This window comes from Polypterus senegalus, chromosome 16 (genome assembly GCF_016835505.1).
Source record: "Polypterus senegalus isolate Bchr_013 chromosome 16, ASM1683550v1, whole genome shotgun sequence".
NCBI lineage: Eukaryota > Metazoa > Chordata > Cladistia > Polypteriformes > Polypteridae > Polypterus > Polypterus senegalus.
This window is the reverse complement of record NC_053169.1, coordinates 95024266-95041693: the sequence shown is the minus strand read 5'-3', so window position 1 is coordinate 95041693 and position 17428 is coordinate 95024266. Positions and strand designations below refer to the sequence as shown.

Genomic DNA, 17428 nt, shown 5'->3' with positions numbered 1-17428 from the left:
CCTAAACTTGGCACAAAGCCACGCACATTTCCACAGTAGCTCATACCCTGGCATACGCAAGTTCTGCGCTCAGTTTTGCAGATTGGCGGCACCCAGCATCAAATCAGTGCTATTGTTTCTGTGTGGTTACCCTTTCTATTTTAGATCCACATCCCTGACTCAGCTTTATAAATACACTGAAATTAACCACATATTTATTGTGTATTAGTTTAATGCATCCGATTGTAGTTAACCTGTAACAATATAATGGTCCACAGAATAGTAAAACTATTCTAAATACCATAACTTCTTTAGTGTTGTTACTCTCACTGAACCACCTTCTCCTTTCAGCTCCTCCCTTTAGGGGTTGCCACAGCGGATCGTCTTTTTCCATATTACCATCACTGCACCACTCGGAGCAGCTGATCGGAAAGAGAATTATCGGTATACAGCATCAAGCACACGCTGCCTCAGCCATGCGCACAGTCTATTTGAACTGCTCTCATACGACTAACACTTCAGAGCCTTTCCTGTACGGACCTCGCAGTTCACAAACAGTTTCATCCCAAGAACTATAAACGCACTCAATCTATTGCTCCTTGTAGAACTGTTTGTACTTATAAGTACAATCACTTCACTCTAAACTTGCGATACAGTTATAATATAGAACAACCTGAGCCACGTTATAAAGCACGTATTTACATATGATGATAATATCATTTTTAAGATGAAATGCAGCAAAATATGTTTATTATATTATACAGTGAGATAAAACTAACTTCATTTAAATAATCTATATTGTTAATAATTAAACGTGTGAGGACACGGTGTCGCTGCGCTAAGAAAGGATCTGGCGCTTCGTTCACAGATTGTTCCTGCCTCGCGCTGTATTCTTGCTGGGACTAGAGTGGCACTGGAAGGATAGAATAATTAAACACATACTACGAAGATATTTCAATGTTCCTTAAAAGTTCTGAAGAATCGGCATTCTAAGCTTACAGATGGCTTAACGTCTATTACAGAGCTGATTGTGTGGCAATTGGGTATTTGGAGAAAGAAAAGTAAGGACAGGAATTGGGAATTAGTACGTCTGAAAGAGACAGTACTGCTGCAAGAAAGTATTTCATCGGAGGTCGCGCATGGCGCAGCAAGCATCTTGCGTGAGACATGAACAATCACTGCGCCACCATGTTCCCATGTTTAATAACAAGCTTTAACTCCTGTCATCATGAAAATTATATCATGTATATATCTCAGTATTTTAATTATTCAGAGAGCTGTAATATCTAGAATGTAATGGATTCTGTGTCCTGTCAGAGGAGGAGAAAGCTCGTTTAAGAAGCACATAGTGATTCACACACATAGAGCACATAGAAGATCAAATACAAAACAAAAGCATTAACGTGCTACTTTAGTTATGATGGGATTTGAGAAACTAGTTAAACGATTTTAAGATGAAGTTTATGATGTTCTACTTCAATGACAAAATAAACTACGTGATTAAAGTGTAAATTTCGAGATTAAAGTTGACTTTTCATGCATTTTCCCCACTGTGTGCCTTTTTTTTCTCTGTACTCTAATAAGCGTTCATATGACACTCAGACGGTGGGCTACGACTCGCCTTTTCTCAGCGAATTTGATAATATCTGACAACTTTTTTATTTCAGGCACTGTGAGGCTTTGTGAACTTGAGCTTTCGGGTTTCTCAGACATTCTATGTCACTCGATCAACTTCCTTTTGTTGTTTATACCACTGTTTAAACCAACAAATAGTATGTTTTTCTTTGCCTCCTCTCAGTATTCACGAACTTCTTCTATTCCACCCAGCCCCCCACCCCCCCATGCTTTTGCCATTGCCTTTTCACAGAACATTGAGCTTAAGGGCTATTTATATTGATTTACATATTCAAAGAGGTGTAATTCTGGAAGCAGATGGGGCAGGACAGCAGGCGCATGCAGCACATGCATTTCTTTTCACGCTGACCGGGATTTAAATAGCGGAAGAATGTGGAAGTGGGCGAACACTCATATTTGTACATCTGGATTATTTTTGTGCATACGCACATTTCCGCCTTTGTGCTTACCCCATGTCAGGGTGTAAATTCTACGCACAGCGTTATGCATGAGGCCCCAGGCCTGGAGTTTGCCACACCTGCACTAGTCTATAACATGGTATACAGACACTGCGTTCACGTGCAATTGGAGATAAGGCGAATATGAGTTTCAGAGTAGGAATATTCACTTGTACACCCTATGAACTTAGAACTACGGACAATTCAGAGAAAGGAAAGCTAAAAAGTTCTTAATAGTTGTGACGTAATGCTGACCCTCTCACCTTAGTAAATTGTATAAAATGAAGAAACAGAATAGTCAGAAATGCTATTTTTGTGGTCAAACTGTATTTCTTGTGAAGTGATACACTTATTAGAATTAGCCTTTAATTTAAACTAAAAAATAAAGTTATCTTTAATTACTTATTTTTTTGCACACCATGAAAAAAAAAAAACAAACCAATAGCGACCTTGTCTTTCTTCCAATAGTAGGAACAAAAAGTCATGTGAATGCACTGCATCGGGGAAGTGAAACTGCATAAGTCGGAGCTACAAATACTCCCAATAGAACATGAAAGTAGCATAAAGCATACAATCACCCTCTTCTGTGAGACAATTATCTTAGTATGAGTTGCTTTGGAACGTGGAAGGAGAAATAAAGGAAAAAAAAAAAAACACTAAAATAAAAACCTTTGAGAAACGCATCGTTAAAATGTGCAAACTTGCAACTGAAACCCAGTCGAGGAAGACTACGAGATGGCTGCAATAACAACTGCAGCAGTACATTTAAGTGCATTACAGAGGCTATCATTATCCTGAAACGTGCTGAGTTTGTGTGTGTGTGTGTGTGTGTGTGCGCTCAGCCTATACGGTGTGCCATCAATGGACTGGCATTCCATCCGGGGTGGAGTCCGGTTTCTTACACTGTCAGCTGGGATAAACTCCCACTTCCTTAAGACTTTGAACTGGAGAGAAACCAATGAAGTATTTAGAAAAAAAAAAAAGTTCCTTAATGAAGAAGAAAATTGTAAATTTCAAAATAAAAATCTAAACAGTACACCAAAAAAAAAGAAAGCTGTGCTGTACTTTACAGATCTTAATAAGCTACGTTTGTTTTATTCACAAGTATTCTTCACGCATGTTATTTCAAGTACGTTTTGAGCTGAAAAATATCAGGTCTTCCTTGTTCTTAATGTTAGTTGAGGTTGAAGCAAATCAAGTTTTTGCTCTCATTCAGTATTTGTTTTATTCTCTCTCTCCCCTTCAAAACAGCCGGGAACTTGTATTTAGAAGGTTAGAAGGATGCCTTTTTTATTGTCCAGAAGAGAAAATATTGTTTCAATGTTTTTTTTACAGAAATATGCGAGGTCAGGTTGCTCCATCCATGGTTTTGTTTAGGTAACAGAAATTCTGTTGCCAGAGTTCGATTCAAAACCCTCAAATCTGTAAGGAACACCTGCAATTTTTGACAGGAGCAAAAATTTGCCCCACCATCCACCAATGCATGAACTGTGACTTTTTCATGTAGGAGTGAATTGCACGATACAATGATCCTCCCGTTAGGTGTATAACTAAGGGGTAAAACAAAACAACAACTCAAAAAGGAATGCTGGGAACTCATAAATCGGCCCAGATCAAGATGCAAGTGTTTTCCCAGTTAGCATCTACTAGCCAAGAGATCTTTAGGGCTCAAAGAAAATTTGTGGTGTCAACATGTGGGCTGGTGAGGAATGGGGGTTCATTTGTATGACAGACTAAACTTTGGCAATACCCAGCTGGCTGCTGGGAATGCAGAACATCAGTTCATAGTTAATGAGTGGGCCAGCGCTCAAACACGAGGCTGAACTATAGACTGGTTAAAAGTTGTCAGATGAAAGTCTGGTTCTGAGAAAGACCCTCAATTAGGAGTTGTCTGGAGTCTTAGCATACCGAGCTGTTAAGATGTTGTGCGAGTATTTAAAGTGACTTTATAGTTGTAGTGACAATTTTTTTTAATTATGTTAGCTGTGTAGTGCTGAAAAACTAACACTATTGACTTTGCACTCCGTATTGGAGATTTGAGGATGAAGATGGAAACTCCAAGAGGAGTGTGAACAGAACAAAGAACCTGATCTGAGTTGTTACTCAACTCCACCACAATTTTACTTTAGAAACTTTATGTTCAGATTACCTTCAAATTTAAAACAAATTGTTCAACATTAAACCGGCATGTGTATAGCGAGTGCTAAGTGTCATATGGAGACAAGTCCTTACTTTTAATTGCTGTTGTAATTCACTGTTAAGTCTGGCCAGAACTGTATTCGTTTCCTTGTTCCTCCTGATTGAAGCCTGAATAGATTTCTTATCTTTACCAACAGATCTGCAAATTAAAGAAAACTTAGTTCAGCATGATTTAGAGCTCAAATAAAGGTACTTCATAGAATTTTTTTTTTTTTTTTAATTCTGCTGTTCCACTTCATCACGTTCAAGGAAAATTGTGTTTTTGTTATTCTTGATTAGCAAATCATAGACTAGAACTTCTGCAACTGTTGATGATAAATTAAAGCCTTCCTGTGTGCTGACCTAAATTTTTAAGTTCAGTGGATTTAAATTTATAAAGTATGCCCCTTTCACTTCATCACAGGTTTGCACTTTTCCAGTAGTAGAGAAGTAGTAGCAATGCTACGGTCTCATGTGCATGTGTGATGTATGCCATGTATGCGCCCGGCACGGACTGGCACCACCTCCACATCTCCTGTACTACACCACCTGTTCTTGGGATAGCCAGATACTCCTCTGATACCCTGAACTTGCTTAAGTGTGTTCAAGATTGTTACAACTCCATATGTATACCATTAAGGCACTGCCATGCAGACATTTACTTTAAAACTTCCCACTAATACATGGTTAATAAACTAATAAAGGTTTTACTTTTGAATCAATAACATATAGAAGACAGCTGTGGCATTAATACCATCCTAACAAAGACTTTACAAACGTCATTACACAAGATTGCATTGCAAAGAAGAAGCTGTTTAAAATTTTTGGTTTACACTGAGCATAAAATGCAGTCAGTTTTTGCAAAATTCAGCACTATACTGAAATAAATGCCAAAAATGAAAAGCTGCTCCACAGAAGCATTTAATGACAGAGAAAATGTCTATGTAATCACACTGGTCAGTAGTGATAACCATACCTTGGAATTGAAGGCTGTGTAGACAGAATTGCTGCCATGACATTTGATTTCTGAGATGGTTCTTCTGAATCGGGTCGTAACTCATCTTCCGATTTCAATCTTCTGCGAACAGGCTTTGGTGGAGGAGCAAGAGGTGTTGAGCCTTTGACCTGTTACCATGTGGTTTCAAATGAAGAACAAAGTGGCTCATCATTCTTTAGAGGAATAAGAAAGGAGGCCACATACACGATAATCCAAAGAGACACTCTGCACTCCTGAAATGTGTGCGTCTACAACTGCGTGACATTGTGTTTGAGTGGTAGGTCACATTAAATGTTTGAAGTGGACCAATGAAACACACACTTTATATACAGTGCCTTGAGAAAAATATTCAGACATATTGTTGTGTTGCAGTCTTGTACTAACATCATTTATATTAGTTTTTCCCCTAATGAAGCAATACTCAAAACACCAAAATGACAAAGCAAAAAAAGGATTTTAGATTAAAAATACCTGGACCCTTTACTCATTACTTCATTGGAGCCCCTTTAGCTGTGATTCCAGCTTGGAGTCTTCCTGGGTCTGACAGGACTATCTTCACTCACACACACAAGGATTTGGGGTTTGTCTGCCATTCTTCTCTGCAAATCCTCTCAAGCTCTGCCGGTGCACAGGTATTTCAAGTCAGGGCTCAACTACATTCACAGACTTGTACCAAAGATAAACCTTTGGCCCAGACTGAGTGTTAAGCACTCTAAGCAGGTTTTCATTAAGGGTATCTCTGTACTTTGCCCATACAGTTGCACCTCGGGTTACAACCATAAATCGTTCCAAAACTCTGGTCGTAACCCTAAGTAATTGACCTCATATGACAGTATGTAAATACAATTAATCGGTTCCAGACCGCACAAACTTAATGTAAATATATTTTCTTTAAAGAATTTTAAGCAAAACAATAGTTAATTATACCATAGAATTCACAATGTCATAGTAATCTAAGTGTCTCAGTCTTATTCAATGATGTTTTCAAACACCCAGGCTCCCTGCTCAGATGCGAGCGAGCGAGCTCTCTCTCTGCTTTCTACTCCTACTTCCTGCCTTCTACTGCATCCTACGGTTCTTTCCTGTTCTCTTCTTTTTCCATTTAGCAAAATGATGCTACTATTTATGAAGAGGACGTGGTGGTTGTGGCAATCAGCAGCCCCTGGGAACAATTACAGATGTGGACCGCTTCTCACCTGTGCACTTAGATGAGAAACACCCACATCACAAACTCCTCAGGAACCGCTTCGACCACACAGCAGCACGCCCCGTCGTTAAGCCGCGAGTGCAGTGATTATTTATTAAAACTGGCCTTTTTGACGGGAGCTGTGGACCCGCTATACCACAGGAGGAAGCTGGGTTGAAAGGAGGTTACAGTTTTGAGGGAGAGTCCTTCTGCGTGATGCACCGAGAACAATGTACAGTACAGGTTGAGACTGAACACGTGCAAAAATCATCAGCGCGTACGAACCGGAAGGGAAACTGCCTTGTTCATCAACAGAGAGTGTGGTCGTGAACAGATGCAAAAGTTTGCCAAACGTTTTGGTCGTAACCCGATTTGTACGCGGTCCGAGACATTGGTGAACCGAGGTTCCACTGTATTTAGATTTCCCTCAAACCCTGTCTACTGACTCAGAATCTGCGGCTGATAAACAACCCCACAGCACACAAGGGCCACCACCATGCTTCGAAAGGTGTTGTGTAGGTAAATGGGGGTGGTCTGGTTTACTCCAAATGTGATATTTTGAACTCAGGCTAAACAGTTCACTCTTGGTTTCATCAAACTAGAGAATCTTGTTTACCATATTCAGAGTCCTGTAGGTGCCTTTTGCAAATTCCGAGTTTCCATATGTCATCTGGCTTCCCTTCCATAAAACTCAGGTCAGTGGGGTGTTGCAGTAGTGGTTTTCCTTCTATAAGTCTCTGCCATCTCCACAGAAGTTCTCTGGAGCTCAGCCTTGGACACATCCCTTCACCAAAGTCAATCTTCCCCAACTGCTCAGTCTGGCAGAGCAGCTAGCTCTAGTAAGAAAGAGTCATGGTTGTTCCAAAACTTCTTCCATTTAAGAATTATGGAGGCCACTATGCTCCTTGAAACCTTCAGTGCTACAGGAATATCTTGGTAGCCTTCACCTGAATTGTGCCTTGATACAAACCTGTCTTAAGTTCTGCAGGCAAATCCTTCCACTTTATGGCTTGGTTTCTGTCCAACTTTGGAACCTTCTATAGACAGATGTGTGCCTTTCCGAAAATCATGTGCAGTCAACTAAACAAACCGCAGATGTACAAAGAATGGGATGCACCTATAAGCTGGATTTCAAGTGTCACAGCAAAACATCTGAATATTTGTGTCACTCATAGTTCAGTTTATTTTCTTAAACATCTGCATCAACTCCTAAAATAGTTCATTGACTTTACCATTCTGGGGTATTGATTGTTGTTTGATAAGAGGAAAAAAAATGCAAATTATTTTATCAGAAGGCTGCAACATAACAAAACTTGGGGGAAAAAAACCCACGGGGTCTGGATACTTTCTGAAGGTGCTGTGCTGTACATCCTTTACCTTCTTTGGTCAAAACCAGGCTGTGCTTTAAATTTTCAAGGCTGAAGAGTAACAGATTCAGGAAGTCTTTTATAAGCATCCTAAATTATAGTAGCTATAGGGATCAAGCTGAATTCTGAATTATTGGTGTATCCTGTCAAGACTTAATTATTATTACTGTAGAAATCAAGGAGCGTGTGGACTGATTAGAACAATGGCCGTCTTCTGTTGGCTTATTTTCTTGTATCACTCTAATGTGTGTTATGATTGTACCTACCTGTTGGAAACAAATTTCCTCCTGAGGTTAAAAAAAGAAAAAAAAAAAAAAAATCTACCTAACCTACATTAACATGCTGCAGACAATGTGAACAACCTTCACAGAGTTAGGAGGAGGGATTTGACCAGAAAGCCTTATCATTAAAAACTGACAGCACAGTCATTATTGTGAGAACACAAACAGGGAAGGATAAGTGTATTATCATCTGATGTGAATCTACTGTATTATACATGAGTGCAAAGCCATTAAGAACTGCAATAGAAGGATGTTAAATAAAAAGAAGTGTTAAGTATAAACTGTTGACCTAAGAGAACACGATAAAATATTATGCCAAGCTTATTTACAGTAACCCATTAACATACTCTCCGTACACTACCTTCAAAAAGTATTGCGACAAAGTTTTTCTAAAAGTTTTCATATCACCAAGATGCTACACAAATTAAAGTTAAAATTAACAGGATCATAGATATATTTAATTTCTATGAAGATAAATCACCAAACAAAAACATTTACTAAAATATCAATACATACGGAGTTGGTTGAAGCTGGTGTTTTATCATCTAGCCAGGCATCACCTTTACCAGCTCTCAGGTTTGTTCCCGATTCTGTGGTTTTCTCTGTCTGTATAGATTGAAAAAACATAAAAAAGGCTGCTTAGTCTACATCCTTCCTTTTTGGATATTGCCCTAAAACACTGCGCCCTTACAGCGTCCACCGCGCTTCTGGCGTTACAGCCAAACACGTGGTGTATGCAGGTTATGAGGTGTGACGCTAATTAACGCCCGTACTACAACAGATTATATTGTTGATATACTATTAACTATTTACAGGGATCAACTCTTTTGGGGAAGTTCATAACAAAAAAAAAAAAAAATTATAAACAACATGTGAACTTGAGTATTTCGAGTCGGATGGTTCCCCTGGTCACCAATTCGTGTGTTTCACTATGCCCATTATGCCTTTCCGTCTTCAGCTACCCATGTGCACTTGTACGGAGGAGACCTTACGGAACAATGCTGAAACGAAACGCAACTAAACCTGCTGCAAGAGAGAGGACACATTACATCGTGATCACGAAGCAAAGAGGCAAAGGCGTGACAGTCGCTCGCAAGAAACGGACACTCAGCAGTCACACAGATTAGCTCAACGACGCGTCCCTGCCGCACAATGAAAGGCAACTGAAACCCCTACAGAGAGAGAAGACAGATTACGCGGTGATCGCGAAAGAAAGAGGCAAAAGCGTGCCAATGAGACACCCGACGACAGGTCCTTACGATTGCAAAACAACCGTGATATACAGAAACGTACGGTCTCGCAAGAAACTCCAACTGAACGCTCTCAAACTGACACTCACAGACATAAATGTGGTGCGATGAAGGACCCAGTTCACGAATGCCAGCCGCGTCTAAACAGGGAGTCCTTCAACTGTGGTCATCCAACGCGCAGCGTAGCACGCGCCAAGTTGCTAGTTATTTGAATAAAATACAAGGGTACCGATATTTTTGGCCATGTCTGTAATATAGTATATCCAGAACTTGTATGACAATTTTAGGTTACAGAAAATGGTTCTCCACAAACCTGAATGACCTCTGTTGCTTTTTCACTTTCATCATTGGACTGTTCAACTGCAAATGCTTCAAAGTGGCTAAAATCAGCAAAATTTGGTTGCTCAGGAATTTGCTGAGGGGAAGTGCTAGACTGAGCAGCTATACTTTCGCCATCAAGTGAGCGATGTGTATGGGGTCCTGAAACCTGAAATGGTGAAGTTTAAAAAAACTTTAATAGTGCTGGAGCGTCCAATCATTGATACCTTAGGAACAAAAAAAAAATAATCTTACCTGAGCTTGTTGTGGTCTTGGAGGCACTGCAGGAGGAAAGGTAACTCCACCACTTTGTGGCTGGCCTAATGAGAAATGGACAGGAGTCAATGATAGACAGAACATCAACCCATTGTACTGCACACACACACCCCATGACAATTAAAGTGAATGATCACTTCAAAGGAATATCTGTGGACACTGGCAGTCATCCCACCCATCCCAATATGGCAGTCTGACACACACACACACATACTTCATATATAAAACACTGATTCAAACCTAGTCTGACTTGCTTGTATGGAATGTTTTTTGATTTTAAATAAATTCAATAAAATGCTTAAAAAAATACTTATACTTCACATTAAGGTTTCATAACATTTTTGTTAAGAGAAAAAAAAACATCTCACTAAATAAAAATGTACAAGTTAAAATGTGTTTAATAATTAACATTAAAGCAACAATATATTTAGCACTATATGCTTAAAATAAAAAAAAGCATAAAAGCCATCTAAAGGCCATGTCATTCTACTATATACACTTTACATACACTTGACAAACTTGTTTTGACCCGGGAGCCTAATAATAACATATGAACTCTTGTCTTCTATTGGAATAAATAGAACAGAAGCCAGCTGTGTGCTTCACTGCTGGAAGAAATTACTACTAACTGTGTGGTGTGCAGTTCACATGCTGTGCAAATTGATAAGCAGAGTGATACTGAAGTAATACAAAAACTGTTACATAATGTGTGTTGGAATAGTAAACCTTTGATTTAAGCACCTATCAATTCATGTTTATTTGTTGCTCTGCACAATAAAAAGTTAAAGAGGTCACAATATTTTATCAATTGTTCATTTCCAGACAGAGAAATATAAAGGTGAGAGGTTTTAGTAAGTAGCTGAATGTTTCAGTTTGTACAAAAAGCCCATTACCTGCACTGATTGCAGTAAAGTTTCGATTCATGTCTAATGATGAGGAGCGTGAATGTGAGGCATGAGGTCTTGGTGGGGGTGGGGGTGGAGCAACACCTTTCAGTCCCTCTGGCGAGGTCCCTGAATGTGACCTAAAACAAAATATTTTTACTCAAATAAAGGCATCATGATAGGATAAAATAGAATAATAAAAGTCAACAGGTTATATGATTGTGTAATAACGCAAATGAAAAAAAAGATATGCCAGAAATAAAAACGAATGAATTTTCAGCTCTAACAATTGTGAAGGGGATAAAGCGTTAAAAGTAATGTGCATTATAGATTACTTTTTGAAGTAACAAGTAACCTAATGTAATACTTTATTGAACTAACACCACATTTGTTACTACAGAAGCTTATTCCCGCCACGCCAAATTTCTGTGTTGTTTCACAGATGTTTTGCATTTTTTCACAAAAGCACTGCCAGCTAGTGAAGAAGAGGATAAGCACAGGCATAGCATGCAATCAAGTGAAAAGAACTGAACAAAAATATTAAATATACATTTAATACTGCATGTGCTGAAGGGTTAATTTAATCAGCTAAAGTTTAGGGTCATACAAAAGAAAAAGTAAAGCAAAAGCAATGCACTGTTTGTAACAGATTCCATTTAATAGTAAATGCATAAAATATTTTGTTACTTTCTCTGTAAATGCAGAGTAATGTAATAAAATATAAGCATAAATATTAAATACATATGTATAAATATTAAATGTGTATCAATCAGCCTCTTAAAAATATTGTCAATGAAGTATTTTAAAATTCATTAAGCTTTGCATATTAACATATTCTAATTTTTATTTAGTCATAAATAAGTTTATAACATTTTAACAAATAAAGGAAACAAACACCCTACCTTTGTCTTGTTACTCCACTGCTAATCTGCTCAGGATCAGAGGTAAGAGAGTCTGAACTACTGTAGCCATCTGACAACACATATTTAAATGAATAAGAACATAATTAATCACAAATAATTTTTTGCAGTGTTGTATATTAGAACATAACTTGACAATCAAGCAGATCAATGCTACTTTTTCCTTACAGCTACCCAGTCTGCGTCTTGTCGTAACAAATTAAAATGGGTTTGAATTTGTCTTAATTTGACGGGGTGGGCTTTTGTGCATCTGAAAGTGCAATGCATACAATACAGTAAAAAGGAATTAGGAACGCTAATGTTTTTGCCCTGAGAAATAAAATAAAAAAAAATATCTGATGTGTTGTGTTTTTTTTTTGTTTTTTTTATTTACCACAACAGTATGGGAAAAATAGGCAGAGAAAAAAAAAAGTGAAAGAACATGCCGTACATGTAAAGTCTTCTCTTGGGCAACAACACCTTGAACCATATACTGGGTGGTCCAGATCTAATTATGAAAAGGCGAACACATTGCACCCGCTGTTCAACTGACCACCGTCTCCCCGCCATTTTGGAATGCAGGGCAGGTGCTGAAAGCTATCGGCAACAAAAAAAAAATGTTTGTGAATTTTCTATGCAATAAACTTAAGTTATATTAAAATTGCATAATTAGATCTGGACCACCCTATACAGATTGAGTACCCAAACTCAGTAAGATAGCAAAACCTGCAGTGATGCCACCATGCTGGTTCTACAAGGTAAAACATGCATCATCCTCATACGGTAGTTGGGTATACTTCTAGTACAAATTAGATACGTCACCTTTTCAAGTATGCAGACAACATACATTTTTAGTTAGACTGCTTTTTTGAGGGCAGAAACACCTTATTTAGCGGCATTTTTTTTTTGTTTTGTTTTGAACCCCTATAGGCAAGGCAAACTGTCCACACAATTCTTCAGGGAAGTAAGAACCAACACAGGAATTCCCAGAGAAAGAAAAAGAACTCTCTTTTTTTTTTTCTTTAAAAGCTTTCTCACTTTTGTAAGCCTTCCATAAATGTACAAATAGACATAGCCATGGAACAACATCTTTCCTTTGCCACAAATTCTTTTTTTATGTGAGCATTTTAGATACTGAGTGTATGGTTATATTTTTCAGCCCTAAAATATCTTTCTTATTACTAGTTACACAGTTTAAAATATTTATTTAAAAAACAAAAAAATCAACTTGACATCCTTCACCAGACAATCCAGTTCAGGTCAGGGTCAAAGGCAGTCCGTACCTAGCATATAATTCTGAATCATGTACTTACCTACTGTGTTTCCAGATACAAATTTCACGGAAGTTGCCAGTTTACTTTCTTCGGGAAGCTCAGGTGGTTTGGTTATTAAAGGACTTATTGGATGGGTGTGATCTGTAAAATAATCAATCACTTATTAATGGAAAATCTGTTTACATACTCCCTGATCCCTCCCAACTTCTTCAAAGTGAAAAGTATTTTGACTTCAGAATTATTATTAATTCAAAGGCACATTTTAAAAATACCGAAGTACACAGAAAATAAACCCACTTAATCTAATTCAGGGTTGGGGGGGTATGTGCAAGTGGAAGAAGGAACAACATGCAACACCAGGAACTGCCTGTCAATTGCAGGCCCACTCATATACACATTACTTCTAATCGCACATTTGTAATCATTGATTAAACTAATTTCTAGGTTCTGCTACTTATATATGTGAAGTTAAAATGCAGTAAAACAAATGCCGATTTATTCAATGATTAACACTGTAATGTTTATGTACCCATTTTGGCTTTGTAACATTAAATATGATAAAAACCATAAATAGTTTAGTCAAGTGGAGAAACAGGCTGATTATGACAAGTGAGGAGAAACAAAGCTAAAAAAAACTAAAGGATCAAAATAATGGTGCAATTGGGGCAGATATATGACCATTCCACATTTTCCAGTATTGTTTTAAAATCTTTATCATTTTAAATATGAAACTGCAGTTTTTAATATTGAGGCTGTTTTTCACAAGCATTTAATGCTCTCATTTACATTAAGATACATGTGCACCTCTATTACTTAATATTACGGGGGAAAAGCGCATTTCCCAGAGTGGTGTAAACTTACAGCAAATAGGTAATAAACACAAAGTGTAAAGAAAGCCCCTCCACATTCTGGCTAATTTCCAAGTTTCAAAAAGCATGCATTCTCATTGTTGGATGTATTTTTCTAACACTACCACAAAGCTGGAAATAATTTAAGCACACAGTTTCAGCAGTATGTTTTCCCTTTAAAGGATACTTGCTCTCTTCTCTGTTCAGAACAACTAATAGGGTAGGAGTTTAAGTGATGAATGCAAATGAGGTATCTGGAAGATATCCATGACAGGAAGATAAAAAACGTCATGTGTCTGGATATACTAGGCACAAAATGAAAACACAACCAACATGTACAGTATCTCACAAAAGTGAGCACACCCCTCACATTTTTGTAAATATTTTATTATTAAGGTATTGTTAAGAGGACATGTCGAATCTCCTAGCCCTTCATTTAATGATTTCTCTCACTGCATAAAAACGGGTCAGAATTTTAGAAAACATCCATGTTTTTATTCCCACTATTTCATACTCTGAAACATTTTTTCAAAAAACAAAGTTGCAGTGCTATAGATGACAAAAATCTCTCCTAATAGTAAATTCCAAGAATATAAAAACATTCACCAAATCAAAGCAAAAAAAAATAATAATTAATACGAATACATTTAATATATTTTAAGATATTTACAAATGAAAAATGCCCATCCATTATCTGAACATGATCAATAAATAAAGAGTAAGTAAGCATAAGTCCATTTTGACAGTTTTAAGTCAAAAGCAAAAAATCAATCCTGGATAAGGCAAAAAAAATATATATATATATATATATACCTGTATGTGTGTATGTATGTATGTATGTGTATATATATATATATATATATATATATATATATATATATATATATATAGAAAGGCAGTCATGAACAGGCTCTCACGCATTTATACTCAGACAATGACTGTGACTTGCGCATGTTTAGAATATAGCATTATAAGGTGCCACATGAGAAGCTGGGCATCAAACTAAAGGAGGAACTGCAAACAGATTGGCTGGCGTTAAGACTGGTGTTTTTATACATATATACCAAAATAAACTGAATAGGAATGTAAGTAACAAGCGGTTTACTTTTGCAGAGGATACCAAGCTAGGTGCATTGTCAGATAATCTAGAATTTGTTGAATCATTCCAGAAGGACTTGGACCACATACAGACTTTGGCAGATGAAATTTAACGCAAGTAAATGTAAAGTATGTAGAAAGTAAAAATGTTAGGTTTGGAAAACAATGGGAGGCATAAAAATCGAAAGTACACCTTATGAGAAGGATTTAGGAGTCATACTGGACTTGGCACTGTCAACTGCCACACAGTGTGCAGAAGCCATTAAGAAGGCTAACTGAATATCAGGTTATATAGCACCTTGATGTGTGGAGTAAAAGTCTAAAGATGGTCTGCTCAGTCTTTATAATGCACTGGTGTAGCCTAATCTGGAGTACTGGGTCCAGTTTCAGTCTCCAGGCTACAAAAAGGACATAAACACTAGAAAAGTGACCAGGATGATTCCATTGCTACAGGGGATGAGTTATGAGGAAAGATTAAAAAAGCTGAAGCTTCTCAGTTTAAGCAAAAGAAGATTAAGAGGTGACCTGACTGAGGTGTTTAAAATTATGAAGGGAATTAGTCCAGTGGATTAACACTTTTTTTTTTTTTTTTTAAAACATGAGTTCATTAGGAACACAGGGACACAGTAGGAAGGATTAAGAGTACATTTTGCACAAACATTAGGAAGCTTTTATTTAGACAGAGAACCACAGACATCTGGGATAAGCCACCAAGTAGTGAGGTAGACAGTTTAGACTTTTAAGGACTTTCAAAATTATAGACTTATTTTAGGAGAAATAAGTGGATAGGACTGGCGAGTTTAGTTGAGCTAAATGGCCTATTCTCATACAGACTGTTCTAGTGAACCTGGTTGGTAATCATTACAACCTGCCTGAAGAAAGGGTCTGAGCTGCCTCAAAAGCTTGCATATTGTAATCTGTTGAGTTAGCCAATAAAAGGTGTCACTTTGCTCAACTAATCATAGTATGCCAAAGAAATTAAAAAATATATATAAATTTAAAAAATACTTTAATTTGCAAAATGAATATTCTCATCTGTAAATTCTATCCAAGAGAGAGACATTTATGAGGGTTTTCCTTACCACTTCCAGTGCGCTTCAACTCCATTTCTTGCATGTGAATTTTACTAGGAGTCATGCGAATGGGAACAGGATGGACAATTGCAGTGTCCTATAAAGAAAAAAAGTTTCCATGTTTAAAGTCTAGAGAGAGGATATCATTTACATATAACACATACATGAAATAATGGCACAAATTTCACTGGCTAGTCATCATTTTATTTAAAGATGTACAAAAACATTATCAACTGCTTTATTAGTTTGCAGAGAGCAATACAATGAAACACTCCTCTCTATTCATTTTAAGTATATAATGTGAAAATAATTTTTAAAGTTAATTGCTTCAGCAGGTGAAAAATCAGATTGTTCAAATGGCTACAAAACTGAAAATAGCAAAAAGGCATAGGCAAGCAAAATCTTAGTTTGGCATCACCATCAGGCCATGCGTTTTAGACAGGCAGTATCACTCAAGAAATACAGGGTTAATTACATAATTAATATTGAACAAGCACACTATGTGATTGACTTACAGGATCAGCTGGTGCAATGTTAGAATCAAATTGGGTCAGAGTTTGTGAGCTTGAAGAGCGTTCACTAAAAGTCTCCCACTGCTGAACAGACAGAGCAGAGACAAATCAGCATGACTCAAATTACAGAAGAGTTCAGATGATTGAGGTTTAATACATAGCAAACAATTGTCTTACACTAAGCAGTGCAGTTACATAAAATCAACTATTAGTAAATTGGGAAATAGTTTATTTGCCGATGTTGTTAGTAAAAAAGTTTTGAAAAAAATTAAGGTCTCCAAATAGAGTTATGTATTTACTGGAAAAAAACAGACTTAACGCTAACAAAACATTTCATTCTTCTTCCTTAATTTTCATTATTTTAAATTACTTAAGACTTACATCACCAAACCAAATCTCTTAAATACATGTCAAAAAAATAATGGCAAAAATGTTCATTGCTGTCAATATTTTACATAAGGACTAGATACATATTTGCAATCCAGCTTTCACAGAATTTGATTACTGAGAGCTGAAAAAATCAGGTCACTAATTCAGACATAAAACTATAGACATCCACAGTAGCATGCAAGGTGTACTTTCAGAGTAGGAGTAAAACCAAATAGAAAAGCTATACCTCTGAGACTTTGAGATGTAGTTCAGTACAGACTAATATGCCCTAGTGACACTGAAGATGCTTAAAATGTGTTCAGTCTTCATCACACAAACTCAAAAATGTTGGGTCTGGTCAAGCATAACAAATGCCCCAATAAATGAATACTTCATAAAATGCAAGTCTGAATAATTTTTAACATGATTATATAACACTCGACGCATTATACAACATAAAAGACTTTATGCTTCTGTTTTGGGGTTTCTAGTTCTAGTCATCAATTTTTGGTAAGGTCGGTCAGTTCTTCCAGATGGTTCACGGCATTTTTAGTAAAGATCACAAAT

The 17428-nt window shown here is 37.1% G+C and overlaps 1 protein-coding gene across 3 annotated transcripts in view; it reads right to left on the bottom strand.

Annotated features, from left to right (window-relative positions):
- The window catches only part of reps1 (RALBP1 associated Eps domain containing 1), an 80132-nt gene that overhangs the window by 2713 nt on the left and 59991 nt on the right, over positions 1-17428 (bottom strand). For 2 of the 3 annotated variants that reach the window (XM_039738825.1, XM_039738826.1), the window contains exons 10-19: positions 16496-16576; positions 15990-16077; positions 13001-13102; positions 11691-11760; positions 10798-10928; positions 9884-9948; positions 9624-9797; positions 8577-8666; positions 5206-5354; positions 4284-4389 (exon numbers count right to left, since the gene is read on the bottom strand). In XM_039738825.1, the coding sequence (XP_039594759.1) occupies positions 4284-4389; positions 5206-5354; positions 8577-8666; positions 9624-9797; positions 9884-9948; positions 10798-10928; positions 11691-11760; positions 13001-13102; positions 15990-16077; positions 16496-16576 (1056 nt within the window). The remainder of the gene's footprint in view (positions 1-4283; positions 4390-5205; positions 5355-8576; positions 8667-9623; positions 9798-9883; positions 9949-10797; positions 10929-11690; positions 11761-13000; positions 13103-15989; positions 16078-16495; positions 16577-17428) is intronic. The other variant, XM_039738827.1, reaches the window with a different exon arrangement.